At 42.7% G+C, this 25,030-nt stretch overlaps 1 protein-coding gene across 3 annotated transcripts in view; it reads left to right on the top strand.

The window, feature by feature from the left end:
• The window catches only part of ARFGEF3 (ARFGEF family member 3), a 127,515-nt gene extending 102,763 nt beyond the window's left edge, over positions 1 to 24,752 (top strand). For all 3 annotated transcript variants that reach the window (XM_074948501.1, XM_074948502.1, XM_074948504.1), the window contains 9 exons: positions 584 to 728; positions 1,434 to 1,562; positions 2,702 to 2,878; positions 3,334 to 3,448; positions 4,258 to 4,360; positions 5,121 to 5,252; positions 6,228 to 6,358; positions 13,334 to 14,558; positions 16,686 to 24,752. In XM_074948501.1, coding sequence (XP_074804602.1) covers positions 584 to 728; positions 1,434 to 1,562; positions 2,702 to 2,878; positions 3,334 to 3,448; positions 4,258 to 4,360; positions 5,121 to 5,252; positions 6,228 to 6,358; positions 13,334 to 14,558; positions 16,686 to 16,877 — 2,349 coding nt within the window. In that variant the 3' untranslated portion in view covers positions 16,878 to 24,752. The remainder of the gene's footprint in view (positions 1 to 583; positions 729 to 1,433; positions 1,563 to 2,701; positions 2,879 to 3,333; positions 3,449 to 4,257; positions 4,361 to 5,120; positions 5,253 to 6,227; positions 6,359 to 13,333; positions 14,559 to 16,685) is intronic.
• Positions 24,753 to 25,030: the final 278 nt, after the last annotated feature.

Below are 25,030 nucleotides of genomic sequence, written 5' to 3' on the forward strand. Positions count from 1 at the left end.
CTCGGGGAACTGACACAGGTTATTTAAATGACTTGTCCAAGGTCACAGAGCAAATTAGCAGTAGAGGGAGGAGCTCTTGACTCCTCGTCTTGTGTTCAGTGCTCTAGACCGGTGGTTCTCAAAGCCGGTCCACTGCTTGTTCAGGGAAAGCCCCTGGCAGGCTGGACCGGTTTGTTTACCTGCCGCATCCACAGGTTTGGCCGATCGTGGCTCCCACTGGCTGTGGTTCGCCGCTCCAGGCCAATGGGGGCTGTGGTAAGCGGCGCGGGTCAAGGGACGTGCTGGCCGCCCTTCCTGCAGCCCCCATTGCCCTGGAGCGGTGAACCACAGCCAGTGGGAGCCGCGATCGGCCGAACCTGCGGACGCGGCAGGTAAACAAACTGATCCGGCCGGCCAGGGGCTTTCTCTGAACATGCGGCGGACCGGCTTTGAGAACCACTGCCCTAGACTACGTTGCCACTAGATGGACCTTATCATTCCACTATCCATCCCAAATATTACTGTCACTCTAATACTTATTTTCCCTGTGTGTGGCATGACTGCACTTTCACACTTTCCCATGTTACGTTTTTTCTTTGTTTAGTTGCTAGCCAAAATCTACAAAATGCCCTTGAAGCCAATTTTCCTCAGTGGCCGGCTGGCCAACTTGCCCCGAAGAGTGCAGGAGCCATCAGCCAGCAGTGAGGATGGGACTGAGTGTGTCCTTTCTGACTTTGAGGATGACTCTGGTAGGTGAATTTAAAATCATGGCTATTGCATAATTGTGGTTACACACAGAAGTTAATCAGCTCCACGTGTAATTGTGAATTTGGCCAACTGTTGCAAATGTTCAGAAAAAAAGTGTCCAGAAATATGATGTTGCCCTGTGTCTGTATTGTTTACATATCCACATATGTTGCAAATTAAGCTCTGTTGTGGTGGTTCCTCTCAGTGGGGAGAACACATGCCCAATTTAGCTATATCCTACCATGCATACTCAGGTGATTTCACCTCATTTATACTCAGTGATGCACTGCATACATAAGAGACCCACTCTCCTCTGAGATGAGAGGATAAAGTAATAACAATGACAGCCTGATAATCCTAACCATTCCATCCACTAAATGGGTATGAAGGGAGAAAGAACGCAGAGTAAGGTGGGAGGGGGATAGATGCTTTATAAATGAGACAAGGGAGTGGAGAAGAGAGGAGAGCAGAGATTCAAATGGGCAATGCCCCATCACCACCGTACATACAAACTGTATTGGGATGGGAAGGGGATAAAGACTAGGAACCCATTATCTAGCTCACAGGAGATTTTTTTCCTTCGGCTCCCTTGCATTTTGAAACCAACCCCAGCCAATGATCAAATCAGTAAATGCATTATAAATAGCTTCTAGTATATTTTCCCCACACCTTACTCCTAGCTTCTCATTATGTGTCCATATTTCTAGGCCTTATCAATGTCTGGATCATTCTGCTGGAAGAATTAACTACCGCCATATCCAACTGTCCCCGCCAGCACCAGCCACCCACCCTGGATTTACTCTTTGAGCTGCTGAGAGATGTTGCCAAAATTCCTGGTAATTTCAACAACTTTATGGAACATTCTGCTACTGAGAAAAATCCTTGTTAAGCTAGCAAGGACCGTGAAGATAGTTTGCTTAGCTTCTCTAGAGAGGAGATATTGTCCTTGTGGTGTTCATTAGTAACTTCTTGACTTGGTTAAAGATCACATTGACTGGCTCCCAAGCGAGCTTCATCAAAAAGATGATAGTCTTTGCATAGGGGAGGAAAGGGATAACTGTGGTAACTGTGTGGTAGCTGTTGGCATGTGTTAATTTTTTTATTGGTACTTTTGTCTAGTGTACACAATTCTCCTTGTTCTTGACACACATCATGATATGCAGGTATTCTTTTCTCCACCCCCTTGAAGGCCAATCTGTGGAGTGATATGACATCACTACATACTGGTACATTCCCTGCACATCTGCTATTTTATCCAGAACAAATATTTCCAGTTTTTACCTTGCTCTGTTGTACCTGCTTGAAAAACTTCTCCTGTTTCTTGAAGTGCTGGATTGTTCTCTATATATTATGAGACACTCTTCATGAAATCCTCCTCGAATGTTCATCCAGCATAAAACTGCACTGCTCAGTTTGCATTCCTATAGTCCGAACCAGAACTGTGCATCAGAAACATATGCCTTTATACCACACCATATATGGTTATAAATGTTTTATATTAAAACCACACAAATAATTGACTTGATGAGTAAAAAAAAAACATGTTGTTGGTGTCAAACTCATAGAATTAAGTACTGTCATGCCCAGTATTTATTTTATTAACAGCTGAATATCTTGCCATGCTCTTGGTCACTCCTCCCCAGAAAATAGTTGTTCTGTCATCTCTTACATCTTACAATAAATCTACACTAAATTCAAGAAGACAGTTGGATTCTCCATGTACCCTTCAATTAATGGGTGGTAATTTATACACTTTCAACAGGCAATCCAAGGTGTATGCACTGCTGCAAACATTACTACTGGCTCTTAGTTAAGACAACACAAATACTTCAGATATTTTCGAAGTAGTTTTCATTAACATTACTCAATCCATGATCTCAGTCTGGTAAAGGATCCTGGATTTCTTAGTTTGGGCATGTGTTTCAGTGGGTATTTGCAGCCAGAAATTCTTACCATGGTTGTGTTTTCCTTCCAGGCCCAGGATTTGGCATTTATGCGGTTGTACATCTTCTACTCCCCACAATGTCCCTCTGGCTCCATCGTAGCCATGGTGACCATTCTTACTGGGATGCGGCATCTGCTAATTTCAAGCATGCCATTGGCCTTTCCTGTGAACTGGTAGTGGAGCACGTTCAAAGTTTCATACATTCAGGTAAGCGGTGTCCCTTCAACATCAGATCTAGTGATTCGCTAACGATGCAGGGTTTTACTGCGTGACATGCTTAGAAGATGGCTTGGTTTTGGTTGCTCAAGAACAAGTCAAAATCAGGGAGAATGGGAAAGTCATTTTTACCTTAAAAGAGATTATGTTAAACTTTCCAAAAATATAAAGTGATCGAGTATTATGCTCAAGATCATAATAGACAGGAACAGGAACTAACACAGTACTTTCCCCAGTATCAGTGGGAAAATTTATATTCCCATATACTTGCCTGAAGAGAACAGCTCTCCTCTTAATTTGCTGTGTTTTGACACCTATAAAACAGCCATTAGTGTTAAAGAGAATCGAGTTTGTAAAACATTCAGATATCAAGAAGAAGGACTGCTGTTTGTCTAGATGATATTGCGAAGGTGGGAATGCTAAAAACAACTTTCTTTTCCCCATAGACATTGGCTACGAGAATATGATTAATACAATGCTAAAAGATCTCTTCAAGTTGTTGGTAGCCTGTGTGGCGGAGCCTACAGAAACAATCTCCAGAGTTGGCTGCTCATGTATCAGGTAATATAGAAGAGCCTCTTTCCCCCATCAGCGTATTAAAAAGAGGAACTGATGCAAAGACTCCTGACTAGAGAAGTCTTGGCCAAACAAAGAAACTGATTATTTTGGCCAGTACCTCCATAGTAATCTATAACCTGCCTCTTGTTCTTTAAAAGCAAAATCTAGAGTTAGAAAAAGCTTCTAAGGGCTGAAATTAAATGTCCATCAATTAGCCAGACTGTTTGCTTGTTATCAAACCAAATTCCCAGTCATGAAGGGGAAGGTAGGAATGTATGGGAATGCCCATGGCCCATCTGTATTGACTCGATGCTGTCAGAGCAGAGGAGAAAGTCCACAATTTTGGGAAATGATATAAACAAACATGCATGTTCCTCCCATGAAAATATCTGCTCTACACGAATATCTACATCAATAGCCTGTAGAAAAAATAATCAAACTGCTGTTGGGTGGGATACACAGGTCTCCTGAGTTAAGTATCCCCATCACATTGTGCAAATTATTATTGCAGTCAAACCTAAAATATGGTGCACAGCACTGAACAGACAATAAAGAAAGATGCAGCCCATGCCCTGGAAAGCTTTCAATCTATATTGATAAAAAGCACTCAAATAGCAGCCAGGAAAGGAATACAATGTCTAGGCAAAATGGTCAGGGTGGTGATTGGCACACATCTTACTAGTTTGATGTCTGTGAAGCAGCTGTCTAGATTTTGCTCTACCCAGTAGCCCAATTTCTACCTTCTTCCTTTGAGTCAGAAAAAGTTTTGTAGGGCTTGCAGGCTTGATAGCTTCCAGTGTCCTTACTTGCAGGTATGTTCTGGTGACAGCAGGGCCCGTTTTTACTGAAGAGATGTGGAGGCTTGCATGCTGTGCATTACAGGACGCGTTCTCTGCAACTCTTGAGCCAGTAAAGGTAAAACTCACGTCCCAACCAGCCTCAATTCACTGATATTTGCTAGATAAATAGATTCCCTTTCCTGAGAAACTTTTGTGTCTAATTTCACCCAAGCCACAATAAAGACTTTGCCTGAAAATCAAAAACATCAGAAAAGGAATTTCAGATCTGTTATCATATATTTTAGTTATTGTTATGTTTAATTTTAGTGAAAGGTTTCAGATTAATAACCCTGGAAACAGAAGTGTTCTGTTTTTTCCAAAGAACGTGTACATCGGGGCAGTGGCATGGTGCCATGCTTCCTAAGACTGTGCTCTAGTATTGCACCAAAGATCAAGGTGGGAAGTGACCAGGCTTCTTCATGATGCCCTGCCAATATGAAGTCAGCGGGGTTGAACAGGTGCAAGTGAGAGCAGATGTTATCTGCATGACATGTCTTTATATCCAGTTCTTCAGCTGGATTTACAAATGCAATGGGAAAACAAATGATTGCCTGAGTGATGCCTTTGCTACAAACTGAGTCCAGACTAAAACACTTGCCTCTTTTGACTCAGTCTGTGGTTGTAACCAAAAACCCTGGTAAGTCATCATAGTCCAAGCTGCTTAAAAGGGAATCACAGTGCATTTGTTCAAATAAAATATCCGGGGAGATGCCAGGGCAATTATGGGAGATCACTCAGAATCTGGTAATGCACATGTGCTCATGAGGCTAGAGGGCTTTACAACTACTTGATTGATCTTACACACAGTGAAAGACTGACGTTGTGTCTCTCTGTAGAACCTATTGGGCTATTTCCACAGTGGTTCTGAAAGCTTTAGTGGCGATGCCTGTGAAGTGAAGGTGGCGGCCCCGTCTCTCTCTCCCAGTGCTGAAGCTGAGTACTGGAGAATCCGAGCCATGGCACAACAGGTAATGATCTCATTACAAAGGAAGCCAGAGAACAAACTATATACCAAGAGTTAAATCAACAGGCAGGCTGGGAATTTTCTTTCCAAAAATTCCTGGAAAGGGAAAATTGTACTGTGGTGGGAGTCTTTGCTCAGTACCTTTGTTACTGGAGGTCCGGGGAAGCGTTTCCCTCCGACTATGTGTTGTCTCCCTGTGGAGGGCAGTAGGCTTGTGAAGCTCCATATTAAAATAGCATCTTGCTGGAGTTTACCTTACCTTTCCTTTGCTTGTCACTTAAGGCAGCACCATATCAGCTACTTCCCCAAGCAGCCCTTTGTGCAAATCCAGGTAAATGTCCTATTAGACTTAGGAGTAATCATTTTCCCGAAAGAAGTAGTGAATGTCTGTCACTTTGGTCGCATTAAAAATAAATTGGACAAGCCAGGAATGGATTAGATGAATCAACAGGTCACTTCTGTCAATTTCTGTGTGTAATTGATTGTACCTGCTGCTTCTTGGAATGCCCAGTACACCGATAATATGCAGACCTGGAACTGATGGGCAATAACAAAAAGGCAACCCAGTGGGTCACAGAGACTGGTGGGTGGCATTGGCAGTGATTTGTTTTATAATTTTTTTAACACCTGAAGTTCAGAGAATCCCAACTCCCATAACCCCTATCTGGTTGCGCGTGTGCATACACAGTGTCTCTTCAGTGACCTCTCCTGAGATAAATTCTGCTCAGTTGTGCTTTAGCCCAACTATCCAGTTACAGTACAAAGCACGACAAGCCACAAGAGTGGAGATTTAGTTGACTTCCCATAGGAAGTCAATGGGAGTTGGGTGCCTTTGAAAATAATCCCCCTCAGAATGCACAGCCTGCACTGGTGGGACACTTTAGCCATGCAAAGGGGCTGTTCTGTTCCTATATGTATTACCTTTTCCAGTGGTGCAGGTGTTGAGCTGCTTGTTGTGCATAATGTGTGGATTTTTTAGGTTTTCATGTTAGACACCCAGTGCTCACCAAAGACCCCCAACAACAAGGAGGGATTTGAACATGCTCAATCCTGTGTGCTGATCATTGAGCTGCCTGCTGACAAGAAACACAACGGGCACACCCAGAAAAGGTGAGAACCATTCCAAAAGGCCTTCATAGGGCTAAGCCGGAGGCAAAGAATGTTTTTAGCCAGGTAGTGAGCTGAAAGCAGAAGAGCAAATCTGTCCTCCAGGTTTGCTAAAAATATGAATGATCAATGAATAGAATGGAACTTAGGGAAGAGAAACAACCATTATCAGCACACAGGAGAGACCCATTTGTGAGGAAGTATTGATTGTGCAACCCTCCCACTGGTGAGCACACACTCGTATGAGTAGTCCCATTGAAGTAAATAAGGTTACATGGGTGAGTGCTCACCTGTGTCAGGGATCCACAATCAGTTCGATAGCCTCACATGGTGTGTGAAAACTAGACTGGAAAAAGAACTAGCAAATCATTTATAGGGAACTGTGTGTATGTGAGCGAAGGATGGAGTTGGACTCAATAACCTACAGTGCTAGGTCTTTTCCATCTCCAATATCCAGGGCTCATTCTGTTTCCTTTGGTGCAGCTCTCTGGATTTTTCATCAGCCAAAAGCAGAAGTTCCCTTTAACAGTTTTCAAAAATTTGCAGGCACCAGGGAGACAAATGGAAAAATGGTTATGCTGTTTTGTAAATGACCATAGTATGTAGAAATTAGAACCAGAATTATTAATTTGTACTCCACAAATATGTCAGTAAAACTTTCCATTTTGTTTTTTAACCATAACACCAAAATTATGCAGAGGGAACCTTTGCTTGTTCCGGAATTTTGCTTGTTCCAGCTAAAGGACTGCTTAATAACAAAAAAGAAATGTAGGACAGTGGGTCTGTGGAGCAATGTAAGCTAACCCTAGGTTAGCAAAAGCATTGTCCAAAACTACCAGGGTCAGGCTCAATACACCGAGCTGAGGAATTTTTTGTGTTTTTCTAGATAAAACTCTTCAAGTATTAAGTCACCCATCACAGATCTTTCAGCATGCAATTGCCTAGCACGTCACATTCTGAGCTCATCACATAACATTTAGATTGATGCTTTTTGGCACTGCTGAACACTAATGTCAACCCCAATAGCACAAATGGGAGACAGAGTCAAAATTGTGAATCCAGGACCTGTGTTTATATTGTTGGAAATGTATTGCCAACAATGAAACCTTTGGGGATGAAATATATGTGATAAATGGTCTGTAAGCAGGCATTGTGGCAAGTCCCCCTTTGCTCCTCCTTATTCAGAACTGTAGTCTTGTTGACATTGAGGGGCAGATCTTGATGGTCCTTCCTTGGCTGAGGAGAAAGAAGGACAATGCAAGAAGCCTCATTTCTTTGCAGGGGTGTGCAAAGGTCTCCCACAGCTGCAATCGCTATGCTACCTCCTCTCGAGAGTGCACAGGGACTGCTTTCTCCTGCTTCCCCTCAAGGAACAGGACTCCAAAAAGGGGTCAGGGAGGGTTGGGATCATGATCTTAACCCTTTCCTTGCCTGGGGGGGAATAACCAGCTCCATTCTAAAGAATGGGACAGATTGTGCAACGTTCTTTTTACCTACTCAGTGTGCATAGAGAGGTCCCAGTGGAGACCGTAGCACTGCTCAGGGCAGTGGCATAAGTGTCAATCTATACTCGAGCATTTATAAGGGAACACAGGCCTTTTGAAAGGATCACTGTACTGACTCCTAGTACTCTGAACCATTCCAGCATCATTAGACTTGTGTAGTGTCTAAACAATAACCAGGAGTTTTGTTTTGTTTTCATAAGTGGGTTTCCACTATTTAGCCTACTCTTCACCAGAATAAGGCTCAACGTTGACTGTGCCATTATTTTCCTTATTATTTTCTACAACAGTGCATGTGGTGCCAATCTTGCATGCTAAAAATTGTAACCATTCTGAAGCTTTGTTTTAACCTCCTGGGATTTCTCTTTTCCCATTTGATTTTTGCTTCATTAATGCTACATTGTTCCACAGGAAGCTGGGGTAAGGGAGCATTTTTTTTCCCCCTACAATATAGTTTCATAATTTGCAATTGCAAACAAAAGATAAAATAATGTTATGCTTAAATGGGATTGGTGTCATGTGCTCTCGCTTATGTGTATGTTGCCAGCACCTTAGTTTGGTGTTTTACCTAGGAAACGACATCCTGGCCAAGCAGTACTGCTATTAAGCTGTAAGGCCCAGATTTTTAAAGGTGTTTTAGGCATTGCGGTGCTCAGCATTGCAAAGCCTAACTGATTTATGATCCTAAATCTAATTTTCAAAAGGAATTTAGGCACTTCAAAGTCTAATTGCCTTTGAATGTCAATGGGATTTTGGCTCCTAAGTGCCTATATCCCTTTTGAAAATGAGATTTGGGCTCCTAAATCAGTTTAGGTGTTTAAAAATCTGGGCCTAAGGCTATTAAAGGGTGTGTGGATTTCCCTAATTCTGGTCCTGGGTCTGGCACATGATTAGTCCCTTTAAGACAATGGAAGTACAGTAACTCTTCATTTAAAGTCGTCCTGGTTAACATTGTTTCGTTATTAGGTTGCTGATCTATTAGAGAACATACTCGTTTAAAGTCGCACAACGTTCCATTATAAAGTTATTTGGCTTGCCCCGCTCCACCCAACAGCCCGGGCGCTCCTGCCGGGGAGTGGGGTTGGAGCGCAGGGACTTACCCCATTCCGCCTGCCCAGCGCTCCTGCCGAGGAGCAGGGTCAGAGCACAGGGGCTTGCCCTGCTCCGCCTGCCCGGCGTTCCAGCTGGGGAGCGGGTAAGCCCCCGACCCTGCTCCTCGGCAGGAGTGCCGGACAGGCGGAGTGGGGCAAGCCCCCGCGCCCTAACCCTACTACGTCCCGCCTCAACCAAGCTTCACAGTCGTCATTGGTGAGTACAGTATTAGTTTGTTTAAAATAATTTTAAACTTATACTGTATATGTATATAATGTCTTTTGTCTGGCGGAAAAAATTTCCCTGGAACCTAACCCCCCACATTTACATTAATTCTTATAGGGAAATTGGATTCGCTTAACATCATTTCACTTAAAGTAGCATTTTTCAGGAACATAACTACAGCGTTAAGCGAGGAGTTACTGTACTCATTTGCTTAAAGCTATGCACATGCTTAAGTACCTTGTTGAATCAGAGCGTCTGTCAGTAATGTTTGTAAAGCAGAAGACTAACTGCTAGAAAAGAGCTCCTGTATAATCATCAGGATTTTGTCATCATCACAGTCATCATGTAATACGAGACCATTCCAGATTTCACAGAGGTGTTTACTGAGTCACCTGCACTGACAACAGGTGTCACAGCAAATGCACATGCATGGATAGATTTGCCATGACAGCACTGATTCTGCATTGTCTGACCTGTGACCGCTGCACATGAATGCACACAGGAACTGAATCACATCAGAGCTAGCTCCTCTACCAGAGTAACACGTATTTGCACATCCAGCAGCATGCTGCGCAAGCTCTGTGATACTAGCACTCAGTTCCTCCTGTCATGACAGGCAATGCTATCCAGGTATGTTTACCACAGCATCAGTTCCAATTCTGACATCATAGCAACTGTGACTGTATGCAAAGACTAAAGAGATTAAGAAAATTATCATAAATGAAGATGCTAGTGATTTGTAGGATTAAAAAACAGTGCCTTAAAAATTATCCTAGCCTTTCTTCCTAGCCTGGTCTATGGTGTAGGATTCTAAACATTACTCACTGGTGAACTATCTGCAAAATTTGATCATGTCAACAAGATGACATTTTAGCATTCCTGGGCTTAATGTGCAGGTCATTAATTCAGTGATGTGGTCGCAGGATGTTTCTGATCTCGTTGAGAGGAGCAGGGATATATACACTCAAGTCTGGGAATAATAGCCACTAGGAGTGGTATTATCATTTCCATCCCATATTAGGTGTATATAAATTGAGGAATCTGTTCTTAACACATTCAATCTGGATTAAATTAGATTCTTTCCAACAACCGTGTAATATGCTTTAGAACAAGAGTCTATGCATTCTCTACCATATTCCTTATGCTTGTGTCTTGAAGTTCTGGGAAGAGGTTTCAGAGTAACAGCCGTGTTAGTCTGTATTCGCAAAAAGAAAAGGAGTACTTGTGGCACCTTGGAGACTAACCAATTTATTTGAGCATAAGCTTTCATGAGCTACAGCTCACTTCATCGGATGCATACTGTGGAAAGTGTAGAAGATCTTTTTATACACACACAGCATGAAAAAATGGGTGTTTACCACTACAAAAGGTTTTCTCTCCCCCCACCCCACTCTCCTGCTGGTAATAGCTTATCTAAAGTGATCTCTCTCCTTACAGTGTGTATGATAATCAAGGTGGGCCATTTCCAGCACAAATCCAGAGTTTAACAAGAACGTCTTGGGGGGCGGGGGTGTAGGAAAAAACAAGGGGAAATAGGTTACCTTGCATAATGACTTAGCCACTCCCAGTCTCTATTCAAGCCTAAGTTAATTGTATCCAATTTGCAAATGAATTCCAATTCAACAGTCTCTCGCTGGAGTCTGGTTTTGAAGTTTTTTTGTTATAATATCGCAACTTTCATGTCTGTAATCGCGTGACCAGAGAGATTGAAGTGTTCTCCGACTGGTTTATGAATGTTATAATTCTTGACATCTGATTTGTGTCCATTTATTCTTTTACATAGAGACTGTCCAGTTTGACCAGTGTACATGGCAGAGGGGCATTGCTGGCACATGACGGCATATATCACATTGGTGGATGTGCAGGTGAACGAGCCTCTGATAGTGTGGCTGATGTTATTAGGCCCTGTGATGGTGTCCCCTGAATAGATATGTGGGCACAGTTGGCAACGGGCTTTGTTGCAAGGATAGGTTCCTGGGTTAGTGGTTCTGTTGTGTGGTATGTGGTTGCTGGTGAGTATTCGCTTCAGGTTGGGGGGCTGTCTGTAGGCAAGGACTGGCCTGTCTCCCAAGATTTGTGAGAGTGTTGGATCATCCTTCAGGATAGGTTGTAGATCCTTAATAATGCGTTGGAGGGGTTTTAGTTGGGGGCTGAAGGTGACGGCTAGTGGCGTTCTGTTATTTTCTTTGTTAGGCCTGTCCTGTAGTAGGTGACTTCTGGGAATTCTTCTGGCTCTATCAATCTGTTTCTTCACTTCCGCAGGTGGGTATTGTAGTTGTAAGAATGCTTGATAGAGATCTTGTAGGTGCTTGTCTCTGTCTGAGGGGTTGGAGCAAATGCAGTTGTATCGCAGAGCTTGGCTATAGACAATGGATCGTGTGGTGTGGTCAGGATGAAAGCTGGAGGCATGTAGGTAGGAATAGCGGTCAGTAGGTTTCCGGTATAGGGTGGTGGTTATGTGACCATTGTTTATTAGCACTGTAGTGTCCAGGAAGTGGATCTCTTGTGTGGACTGGACCAGGCTGAGGTTGATGGTGGGATGAGACAGGCCTAACAAAGAAAATAACAGAACGGCACTAGCCATCACCTTCAGCCCCCAACTAAAACCCCTCCAACGCCTTATTAAGGATCTACAACCTATCCTGAAGGATGATCCAACACTCTCACAAATCTTGGGAGACAGGCCAGTCCTTGCCTACAGACAGCCCCCCAACCTGAAGCAAATACTCACCAGCAACCACATACCACACAACAGAACCACTAACCCAGGAACCTATCCTTGCCAACTGTGCCCACATATCTATTCAGGGGACACCATCACAGGGCCTAATAACATCAGCCACACTATCAGAGGTTCGTTCACCTGCACATCCACCAATGTGATATATGCCATCATGTGCCAGCAATGCCCCTCTGCCATGTACATTGGTCAAACTGTACAGTCTCTGCGTAAAAGAATAAATGGACACAAATCAGATGTCAAGAATTATAACATTCATAAACCAGTCGGAGAACACTTCAATCTCTCTGGTCACGCGATTACAGACATGAAAGTTGCGATATTATAACAAAAAAACTTCAAAACCAGACTCCAGCGAGAGACTGTTGAATTGGAATTCATTTGCAAATTGGATACAATTAACTTAGGCTTGAATAGAGACTGGGAGTGGCTAAGTCATTATGCAAGGTAACCTATTTCCCCTTGTTTTTTCCTACACCCCCTGCCCCCGACGTTCTTGTTAAACCCTGGATTTGTGCTGGAAATGGCCCACCTTGATTATCATACACATTGTAAGGAGAGTGATCACTTTAGATAAGCTATTACCAGCAGGAGAGTGGGGTGGGGGGAGAGAAAACCCTTTGTAGTGGTAAACACCCATTTTTTCATGCTTTATGTGTATAAAAAGATCTTCTACACTTTCCACAGTATGCATCCGATGAAGTGAGCTGTAGCTCACGAAAGCTTATGCTCAAATAAATTGGTTAGTCTCCAAGGTGCCACAAGTACTCCTTTTCTTTTTGGGAAGAGGTTGTTGGCCTTACTAGAGGGGAAATGGAAACCAGGAATTAGTCTTCAGAAGCATGTCAGTTTGTGTCTAAATCTGCCATAGCAAAGCTGAGCTTTGATTAAATTGTTATATAGAGGAGTGACAGGGTTGTTACCACTAGAGAGAGTCAAAGTGCAATAAAAAGAGAAGAAAGTACAAGGACATAAACGAAGCAAAATCGGGAGACGCTGACGTAGTCTACAGTCTTCCTGTTATAGTAGTGTACAATGTTTGGAGTAAGCTTAGTTACAGTGATACTGAAAAAGAAAACATTTAATCCTGCAGTTGATATCACATGTGCCAAAAGGCTACAGAAGTAGCAAAAGCATAGTACACTATGGAAATACCTATTACAATTTGAATGAAGGCAGTATAGGGCCTGATCCAGAAAACTTTTGCTCGGTATCCTTACCCAAACATATGTAATAAATGGGACTATATGTGTGAGTAATGACTGCTAAAGCAAATAAGGATTTGCAGGATTGGACCTTTAGTTTGTAGCTTTCATAAGTCATTCTAAAATACAGTGTATGCCTATAACTCATAGTGAAATAACTTGTGAATTATGAACTGTTAATTTATCTTTTTTTCCCTTTTTTTGTGGTATCAAGTATCCCTTTCAGGACAATAGTGGTGAGTCTGTTGTCTCATCAAGTGCTTCTCCAGAATTTATATGATATCTTGCTAGAAGAGTTTGTGAAGGGCCCCTCTCACATGGAAGAGAAGACAGTACAAGTGCCAGAAACCAAACTGGCTGGTTTCCTCAGGTACATTTCCATGCAGAATTTGGCTGTCATCTTTGACTTACTGCTGGATTCTTATCGGACAGCCAGAGAGTTTGACACCAGGCCTGGGTTGAAGTGCTTGCTGAAAAAAGTGTCTGGCATTAGTGGAGCTGCCAACTTGTATCGCCAGTCGGCAATGAGCTTCAACATTTACTTCCATGCCTTGGTCTGTGCTATACTGACAAACCAGGAGAACATCACCGTAGAGCAGGTGAAGAAGATCCTATTTGAGGATGATGAAAGAAGCACAGACTCCTCCCAGCAGTGCTCTTCAGAAGATGAAGACATTTTTGAAGAAACTGCCCAAGTCAGTCCCCCAAGGGGGAAGGAGAAGAGACAGTGGAGGGCTAGAATACCATCTTTGAGTGTTCAGCCAGTGAGCAATGCAGACTGGGCTTGGTTAATCAAAAGGCTTCACAAGCTATGCATGGAACTCTGTAACAACTATATCCAAATGCATCTGGATTTGGAGAATAATGTGGAGGAACCTCCAGTTTTCAAAGGCGACCCTTTTTTCATCCTACCTTCCTTTCAATCTGAAACCTCCACCCCGTCAACCGGAGGGCAGTCTGGAAAAGATACACCCTCAGAAGATGACAGAAGTCAAAGTAGGGATCACTTGACAGACAATCTAACTCCCAAGGGAGGCAGTGGAGAAATGCTGCTTCTACCACCATTGAGCCCTAAAATGGAGAAAAAGGACCAAGCCAGGAAAAAAGAATGGTGGGAGAGCGCTGGCAACAAAATCTACACCATAGCCACTGATAAAACTATCTCCAAACTCATGACTGAGTATAAGAAAAGGAAGCAGCAACAAAACTTGACCTCTTTCACCAAAGATGTCAAAGTGGAAAAGAAGGGAGAGTTGTTGGGCTCAAGAGGGCAGGATTCACCACTCCCCCAGCGACCGCAACATCTGGTGGACCAGGGCCAAATGAGGCATTCCTTCAGTGCCGGCCCAGAGATCTTGAGACAAGAGAAGAGGCCGCGCTCAGGATCTACAGTCAGCTCCCTGAACATATCTGTGCGAGATGCAGAGGCACAAATACAGGTAGGACACTTGGTAGACTATGGTAGGGTAATGCCAAAAGGGGTAGAAAAGATTAAACCAAAATGTCTAGCATCAGAGATCTACGGAGTATCCCCACAAGCTGGTATTGATGTGACCCTACATCATGATCAAATCAGAGAAAGAGTATTCTGTGGAAGAATTGTCAGAGACTTCAGGGAAATTGGAATGGGAGCTACTGGGTAAAATGTTCTAAAGCGCGTAAGTGACTTTGGAGCCCATGTCCCATTTTCAAAAGTAATTTCGCTAATTAGTAGCCTAATTGACTTTCAGTGAGACTTAGGCTGCTAATTGCTTGTCTGTTTTGAAAATGGGAGTTAGGCATCTCAATCACTGAGGATATGTCTAAATTCCAGCTGGGAGGTGTGATTCCCAGCGGAGGTAGACACATTCGCACTAGCTCATCTTGAGCTAATGCGCTAGAGCTAGCAGTGTCTACCTGGGCTGGGACTCTCACCTCCCAGCTGCAGTACAGACATACCCTTAGGAGCTTTTGGAAATGTTACCAATTGTCTCAGATGTCTTATGATTAAGGCCTTACTTAATGTGCGATATTGTGGAAATGGCAGATCCTGCAATGTTAGACTTCCACTACAATTTTGATTTTAATTAGCTTTCTTTGTGCAGTCCACAATTTTGCATACGTTTTGAGGTTTGCCACACACTTTTCGTCAATAGTACAGTCAAACTCCATTTATCTGAGCTGGTAGCAGCTGGGGCTTGAGCTGTCAGTCCCGTGCAAAGCAGGACTCTCATTGTCAGCCCGAGGCATTAATGACTGTAATACAGTTGTAGCAAAATATCTAGTTATCAAAAAAATGAGTAGGCATAGCACAATACTTGAGTGTTCTTATTGTTCCAGCAAATTTTTCTTTCACAAACAGGTCTTCTCTGGCTTTTCCAGATTACCACAATTAATAAAGGTCCACTATTCCTTTTCTGCAACTTGTCCATGCCTTGTCCGCAATCATCCTGCAATGCAAGTAGGGCCTTACTTATGATGCTCTTGTAATAGAACTGCTTCTTTGGTCAATTGCAAAGCAGAAATATTGAACTGATTACTATTTTTATCTCTGGATGAGAGACGACACGCCACAGGCACCAAACTTTGGATTTGGGCTCATTTTGTGATAGGCTAGTATGTGAAAAAACACTACAGTGGTGATGTGCTCACTGTTAAGCCAAAAAAAAAAAAAAAAAAACCCTTGGCTATATTGTGGGTCTTCCTGATTCCTGTTGTACCCTATGAATATGGAACATGCTAGCATTGTTCTAGATTTTTCCTGCTGTCATAGCCTCAAGATCCCCTTATTTTCTACTGTGTAATATGACCCAAGAGGAGACTGTTCTCTCCACAAAGTGCGAGTAAATTTCTGTCTTCAATGGGATTTACTCATATACTGTAGGTGGAAATTTCCCCCTGGAATGTACCTTGCTGCACCTCAAAAAAAAAAAAAAAAAAAAAGCAATTTGCGTCTCCCTCTTAGCTGGCTGCCAAGCTGTCTTTAGGTGCCCAGAGCCACAATTGTGAGGGCTTCCTCTCTCTCTATTACAACCTGACCCTAACCAGACGAAAGTATAGTTCGTAGTGCTCTTTCTTTAAGAGTCTGAAGTGTCAGTTCAGTGAAGAGAGGGCCCCGTTCATCCTAATCCCTTATTCAAATCTCCTATGAGTGTTCCCTTTGCAAAACACTGCAAAGATGAAGATGCTTATGTCCATCTTATTTTGAATTTAAAGGAGCAAGAGTGTCCCTTACTGAATCCTTTTTCTCTTGGGAAAGAGAAGGAGGGCCCCAGACTTTATTTAATAACAACAACAACGATGAAGTGGATTCTAATGGAATGCAAGTTTTGGAAGAATCTGCTTTTAAGATGTAGTGATGGGATTGAGATAAAGAGCCTGATTCTCATGTCAATTATATCAGTCATACCCCTGTGCATTTCCATTGGCTATTGAGGGTAGTTCTGATTTACACTGGTGTCACTGGTAGCAAATTGAAACCCATAGTGTGCTATGGCCTTCCAGTGGCTATTTATGTGGCTCTTTTCTGATTCTGCTTCTGTACAGCAGAGACACTTTTTTTTCTAATTATTCTAATTTTGTTTTAGGCGTGGACCAACATGGTGCTGACAGTTCTCAACCAGATTCAGACCCTGCCTGACCAAACATTCACAGCCCTCCAGCCAGCTGTGTTCCCCTGCATCAGTCAGCTGACTTGTCACGTGACCGATATCCGTGTCCGTCAGGCTGTGAGAGAATGGCTGGGAAGAGTGGGAAGGATCTATGAAATCATTGTATAAAGGAGACATGTTTCATTAGCAAGGGGAGAAGGAATCCAAGGTTTTTACAGGTATACAAACAGAATGCCGTTACTGAAAGTAACTGGTACGGAGCTACACATGCAATGTCTATTCATGGTGATAAATTCTGAAACAGCAAGCCCTCCAACATGTCCTTTACCTACTTAAGATTGTATGTTTGTCATTCTCACCCCAACAAAGGAAGCGCTACACTTCACATTAAGTAGCATGACATAACACCAAGTGATGAATCTGAAAATTGCTGGTAAATCAGGCTGGTACATAAAGGCTCAGTAAATTTCATAGATTGTGTATGAATGTGTTTCTGCAGTGAGGAAAGGAGAAGAAATAGTCAAAATCTCCCTGGATGCAGTTGGAATGAAAGCATCTGTGTTCACCTAATATGGGTCTCTCAGATACCTGTAATTCCCAAGATTTAGGACCAGAATTATCAGCCCGGCCTTACCTGGCCTCCATTTTTTGAACATGTAATATTGTGGGCCCCACTAATTGAAAGTTCAGCGGATTCAATAATTGGTCTCACTTAGATGTTTAAGTACAGGAGTTGATTGTGCTTCAAAACACAACTGGATCACCTCATTCACACACCTAGATAACTGAATAATTTTGAGGAAAAAGCTGAGGGCACAAGAAGTGAAGGCAGTGGGGAGGGGTTGTTTGTTTGTGGTACTCTTTTAAATTTTCCACATGAAACTAAAACGCATCTGGGAAAAAAGTCACTATAAAGATTATTGCATATCCAAAAAAAAATTATTATTGATCTCACTGCTTAGTAGTCATTAAAATTTACATTCTAGGCGGAGGCTTTAAGCCCGGGGTATTGTGTGGATGGGTAGGAGAGGCCTCTGTAACATAGCATGGGGGTAGTGGGTCCTTTTTGCTGCTAACATATGGGGCATGGCTTGAAGAAAGGTGGAATTTCCAGGGCTCTTCTTTATCCCACTATCAGCCACATATACAACAAAACCCTCTCTGCTAATCCATATTGCAGATACTATTACATTCATTCCACAGGCATAACTCCCACCGAGGTCACAGTGGCAGTTCTTCTGTGAAGCTAGTGATGAATATGCACTAGTGAGCTAAATTGCAGCCTGGCCAAGAGAATTGTGGCAAACACCTAGCATTTAACCAAACATGATGGAAATATACTATACAGCGGAGTCCTATACATAGAATTGGCTTATATGTTTCCATAGGAGAAGGTATTCTCATGTGTACAGCCAGTCTGCTGTAGCTCTACGGATCCCCACTATTTGCAGCTATATTTACCCCCACTGCCAGTACCACTTAATATGAGTCAAACTGGACAAGATCTGGCAGTGCAACTCTTCAGTTGGCCAGAGGAGGCCTGTGGTAGAGTGAGTTCCCTGCTCCCTCATACTCCCAGCTTGTGCAGAGTTGACCAGTGCAGTGTCTGGGCGTGTATGGGTGTAAAACAAAATCTTCACTTCAAAAGATGAACCTCAGCCAAGAAGAACATGCTCATTCTGCAAGGAACTCCATGTGAGTGGAACGCCTTTTAAATCTGTGGAATACCATGTGAGTGCAGGGTTTCTCCTGTGCTGATCTCCTTGCAGGATTGGGGCCTAAGTTTCTGATAGAATCTCAGTGCTTTGGGATGCTCGGGGGAGGAAAAAAGACTTAAAGCAGCCATGATATTTCCAGTAATTGTGAATTGCTGGCTGATGAATAAGCACAGTAGGTGTAATGGAGGGTCATCTCTGGTTGTGGAATCTTAACACAGTCCCTCTGACAGATGGACAATGTCTACCTGGTGCTCCCTTAATAAGTAGCCCCTGGGTTGATCATACTTTTGGTTGTTCCTCTATTGTATTTATAGAGATTTTAACAATTTTACATATAGACTTAAATGCACCTCTATACCTTAAGCCTCTCTGGGTATGTCTATACAGCCTATGGCAGCAAGTCTCAGCCTGGTTTGACACTCAGGCTTATGCTATGCTGTGAAAAACCACCATGTAGACATTGTGGCTCAGGCTTTGAACCTCACTCCCCTCTTTAGGCTTCAGTGTCCAAGCAGCTACATGTCAATTTTAGTGCCGTAGCACAAGCCGGGCAGTTTAGCTTTCTAGTGCATATTTGCTGTGTAGCGTCTTTTGCCACAAGTTTTTCACCCATTCACACCAGACTTCAAATGGGCCCATACATACATTGTATTGAGGGTTGCCAACCCTCTGGGATCCTCCCAGAATCTGCATCAATCTCCCAGTGACTATTGAAAGCAATCTAGGAGATTTTAATAGGCTATTTTAAGAAAATGACATTACATCATGGTGGGGGGGAAAATCTCCCGGAATAGATTCAGGCAGCGTTGGCAACCCTAGTTGTATTGCTTAAATGTGCATTTTCAACAGCTGGCTAAAAGGCACATCTGTCTAACTGCCAAAAGAAGTGAGTTGGGTTTAGCTGACCTGTGTTTTACAGTTTGTGCACGCGCCTTTACCCAGCATACTACAGTCAAGTTAATACAGTCTGTGGTGTCAGCTCTCACGCACCCGGCTGGAGCATGTGGGTTTTTTCTTTTCCTTCCTCTGACAGCACACTGAGAAATTAAGGCCAAAATCTATGATGAAGTTAAATTTGAGATCTGAAATTAACAGAAGAAAAGAACTTAAAATCAGCCCTGTAAGAATTGCAGCATATTCTGTACAACTTGACTCCTAAGGGCAGCTGAGTCTACCCCATCCCCCTGCCCTGTTCCAACCTGGCTGCAATATGTGGGCACAGTGGCAGCATCCATATGGATGCCAATCTTAGGGCAATATTCTTTCCTCTGAACTAGTTTCTGTGCATTGCTCAGGCAGCACGAAGGAGGCAGAATGGGGCCAGGGCTTGCTAGCCGCGCATTCCCTGACAGAGGAGCTCTAAGCTTGCATGCAGTGAGACCAATTGATTTCTGCTCCAGCCACCCTCCCACCCCCATATTGGGGTTATTTTGGAGGGATGGAGCAGAGTTATCTGCTGGCATGTAGTTCCCCAGCAGCATCTCGCCTCACACTGGGGCAGATGGGCACACACAGGGAGCCGTAACTGGCTCCCTCACTCCCACCATCACCATGACTACAGTGGGACTGGAAATGGTTTGCCCACCTCATGAGAATTTGAGCTTTTTTTTTAAAAAAAAAAAAGTCTAAATCTCAAAACTTTTCATTAACCAAAAAATTGACCCATTTTTGCTTTTACTTCAACTTGGTTCTGTGGTTGGTTGGTTTGTGCTATAATTTAACTTGAATTTTAAAGCAAAGTCATTCTGACCTGAAAAATTGAACTTTCTTTTAAAAGACTTAAAGGATGGGGGGGGGAGAACATTTTGACACACAATTATTTTCCCACAAACATTTTTGGCCTCAGTCTCCATGAATGGGCATTTTGGGTATGAAAAGTTTTTAATTGAAAAGTTCCTGACCATCTCTCACCACCACCCACCTGCACAGAGTTCGGCTCATCGTAAGAGCATGAGGAGACTAGTCCTTCATGTAACTCCTGCAGCTAATTGGCTACATCACTGCTTTTTAAAGTTTTTTTTTTGGGGGGGGGGGGTTGTTTTTTTTAAGGCAACAACATAAAGTGCCCACTCTCCCCACCAGTGCCTAAGGTTTTAAGAGGACATTAACAAATGTGTGTACAATATTGCTGGCATTTAATAAAAAAAAATTAGGGAATTTTTTTTCTTGCAAATAATGTTGTAAGTGTAAAAGGGGTATGTCTGGTCCACTACGGCAGGTCTTTAAAACAGCTCCAGTCTAACTGCCTCACTTTGCCATTGGTGATGTTTTAACATTTTATGTAAACAGCAAAACAACCACAACCATGATAATTTAATGAATAATTTGTGTAGAAAGCTTGATGAGACATAATGATCTCCAGGGAAAAGCAAACTCAGAATCATCACCACTCAGTTATGCTTAGGCCCAGTTAGGTTTATAGAGAGAAGAAAGGGCCCCCTGACTGTAGCCCCTCTGGGAACCTCTCAAACCACTGTAGAGGTGATGTGACAGCTCTCCCCCATCCTCCTCCCAGCCCTCCAGTGTGGGGGGCAGGATCAGGGACACGTCTGGATAGCACAGTGCTATGGCCACTTTCTGTTTCCCAGGGCCTGATGGAAGAGAGTGTAAGTTAGAGAGCACTGTTGAGAATCTTTTTATTCCAGGGGTTCAGTATGCTGCTGCAAAACCCCAAACTATGGGGAGTATAAGCTACCATTGCCCTCCCCCCCCCATCCAAGTAACAGAGGGCTTTTCCACAGGGCAAGTTAGTGCACAGAAAGCCAGGGGGTGAATCTACAACACACACCAGCTTGCTACGCTGTCTGTGTTTTTCCTATCTGCTTGCAAGCCAGGGTGTGATGCTACAGCCCTCCCTGCTTGCAATAACTTGTCTTGCTATTTAATCATAAAAGGTGGGTGAGGTAATAGCTTTTATAAATATAAAAAGACAAGATACTACCTCACCCACATTGTGTCTCCAATATCCTGGGCACAACACAGCTACAACACTACACACAACAATGTGATTAAATAGTCTGTCCTGAATCATGGGCCTTTTGTTCCAAAAATTAAAGCAAAGGGACATCAGAAGGTTTAAACACATGCTTGAGCTGATTTTTTTTTAATCTAGTATTGGTAAAAGTAACAGCTACTGTAGTAATTGAAAGAAAGATTAGAGAGAAAAATTTGATTGCTTGAGACTGCATTTGATAGCACTTTATGTATAACTGTTTCGCCTCTTGTTGGTGTAGCTCTTTCACAAAGTAACAGGAGAATAAAACATTTGAGAAATAGTAAAATGTGACTAAAACGTCAACAGTTGGCTGATGGAATCTGAGGCAGTTGTAGTACTAGAAACTACTTTAACGCTTTTTAAAAAACTGACTAGATTTTAAGGTGGTGAAAGCTTAAAGAAACTCTTGTGGAAAATGCAAGGTCTCAGCTTTAGGAAAAGAACTGTATATTAAGCAGGTAGTAGTGGTATAAAACAGGATGCTCTGATGAAGTGAGCTGTAGCTCACGAAAGCTTATGCTCAGATAAATTTGTTAGTCTCTAAGGTGCCACAAGTCCTCCTTTTCTTTTTGCGAATACAGACTAACACGGCTGCTACTCTGAAACCTGTTACTAGTGAGTTCATAGAGCAGACACTGTTGGATTTCCACTTAAGAAATACAATATCCTCTTTCATACACAAGAGTCCCACAGAAATCATTAAAGGACATTTCAAGCCCTGCTAGGATCATAGCGTGAGGTGATGGGAACATATTACTAGTTTAATTGGAAAATTCTAAACAGCCTTTAAAGGCAGCCTGGTTTACAATGCATTACAGACAGACAATTCTTCCTAGCTCTGGGTTAAAAACTGGATTCTTCACCTGACTTGCTTCTGTGTTTCTTATTTCCATTTTGTGTGTCACACGTTTGTGTGTGTTTGTTTTTAATTGGAAAGACAACAATGAATGTACAAGTTCTGCCAGCTTCTGCACCCTTGTAAATAATCTGTAGTAAATTTTAAAATGTTTTCTCCATCGTTTTGTCAGTGAAAGAAACTGCTCCTGTGCTCTCATAAGACGCCATAACTCCATTTTGTTCCTTTTCCCCTGTTTTGAAGGTGATTTTTAATTTAAATATGCAGTGTTTTTATAAGGCCATCCTGTCAAGGTGGAGCTTTTAAGAGAATGTTTTTCAAGTGTTGCATGGCAGTCATGGGTATTGTTTGTTAATGAGATTTTAATTGTGGAACTCCCTCTTGTCATGTTTAAAATGTACCCCTCCACAGATTTTCTGCCCCTTCAACAAAACAAATTTGAGATTCCAAATTTAGCTTTGGTGATTAACTTTGAAACTCATGGGCTGTACACGGGGATCCAAACTGAACAAAAATATCCTACACTGGAGAACTGTACCACTGCCACCTGTCCTGGGGCCGTGCCTCCACCAGAGTTAACCTGTTTCAGATGCAGCACGTCCACACTGTGCTTGTCAGTCACTGTACCACTGCATTGTGAGTGCTCTTCTGATAAAACTAGGCACAGCTCCTGGAGGGTCCACGAGATAGGAACTCTAAGGAGATGTGGCCGTTTATGCACACCTCCTTAAGCGTGCAGGAGAGAAATCTGGTACTGTGCCCTTCTTGAGATTTGTATCTCCTTAAGGCATTTAGGACTCAATCCTGCACTATTGAAATCTGAAGATCAGACCCTTATCCTGCTTACCTTTTCAGATTCTTAAGAGATTGCAAAGCTTCTCAAAAACCTCTGGATGTATACAGGCCCTCATTCTAGTGCATCTCCTGAGATACTCATGCACCCCTGCAAACAAAAACCTCCAGGTTTAGGACAGCTCTAGTTTTATGGCCTGATCGTATAAGCCTAAGTCAACTATCCTGCCCCTGTGTTCTGAGTAAAACAGAGAAATGTTAACATTCCCATGACCTTGAAGAATTACAGATATCTAAAATGTGTGCTAATGACTTGTTTGGGAGGTACCATTACTCGGTTTGGAATTTTTCTATATAATTTCATTCCTCCCCTTGCCCATGCTGTTGAGTGTGTGAGAGAATGAATCTACTCTTGAGTAGCCCATTTGAATGTTCTATTCGGTAAAATCATTTAGGCGAGGCAATACATGTGTTGCTAACTAGTCACATACCATAAGGCGATGGTTCTGGTTTTGCTCATTTGAAATGTGAGGATTCCCCCACTCCCACCCCAGTTTTCAGAAACTCTTTGGATTTTAAAGGAATGAGTACTGGCACTCACTTTTTTACTAATAAATGCAAAAGAGAACATAGCATACAAACAAAATGTTTTATTTTGTGTAATATAAATAATAGCACCAGGCTGCAAAGGATCCATTCTTTTCCACATCCCCTGCATTCCTTACAGCCCATGAGACTACAGCATGGGATTATTTTGGCAACACACCAGCACAACCCCACTGTATTTCATATGTGCACTGACCAGATCACCATCTCCCCCTCCTGCGCTCCCTCCAATTCAGTTTAATTAACGCCTCAACTTGGAACACGCACTCCCCCAGGGTCATTCCTCAGCACAGTCAGTGTCCTAATTTACCAGACAAACAGGCAGGAGCTTTGGCCATAAAAATACAAATAAAGGAGTGCTACAAAGTTCTGCTTCTGTAATGTCTGCACGTAAAATAATTAAAATGTATATTTAGAGGCTCAGGCTAAAAGTTTTAGGGGAAAAAAAATCGACATCTTTTTGGAAGGCTGTGGTATTGCACTGGCATAAAACTGAAGTAAATCAAGAGTGAACCAGGGCATGGGATCATACCTCTAGACTGCCCTTTATTTTAGACCCAATTTTGCTATTTGGTGTTCTCTGTTGTAAAGAATTGAGCATCAGAAGCACTGAGTCAGGTAACAATTTTAGAGACTGGGATAAGTTTCTTTAGCAAAAATAGCATCATCCTAGGAAAGTTCTTGCACTCTGACTTCCTATTCCCATATTTCCTCTCCCTCTCCCAAATTTGGGCTAAGCTAAAGTGAGAGTTAGAGGAACTACCACAATTCAACAAGAAGCGACTGAAATGAATGACAGCTGTGTTGGTAGGATGGTGCAGGCGATTAGCTTTGAGCAGCGAATGAACCCAAATGGCTAGGACCGGTCCGAGCTTAGATGTGCGGCAAACACACCATTCTACACAGAGAGAGAAGATGAGAAGGCCATAGTGAAGGCTGCTGCTGTTCGCTGTTACTGCAAGACCGTGTACTGTACAATGAGGCTTGCAGTGGGAGGTTTTCACAACAGATTGCTTCATGGGCCTTGGGATCTGTGGCAAGTATCTTCTTGCAGTCCCCCTAATTGTGTTTGTTTGCAACATATAATGCTATAACAAACTAAACCCTTTTCCCCCTCCTACAAGGAATTGAAAATAAAGCCAAAAGGGAGTTGACACTCCACTTGCCCTCTTAAAATTATGCCAAAGATCTAACTCTTTTCTGTTTGAAAGTGACCATGTGATTTAACTACAATATTCCCACAGTGATGACTGCCCTAACAAGCATCTTACTAACAAAAACCACTAATCCCAGGACTTTACCTTCATGGTCATATGTTAAATGAGGAGCCTCTGATAATTTTCTAGTGACTTGA

Source organism: Natator depressus, chromosome 3 (genome assembly GCF_965152275.1).
Source record: "Natator depressus isolate rNatDep1 chromosome 3, rNatDep2.hap1, whole genome shotgun sequence".
Lineage (NCBI taxonomy): Eukaryota > Metazoa > Chordata > Testudines > Cheloniidae > Natator > Natator depressus.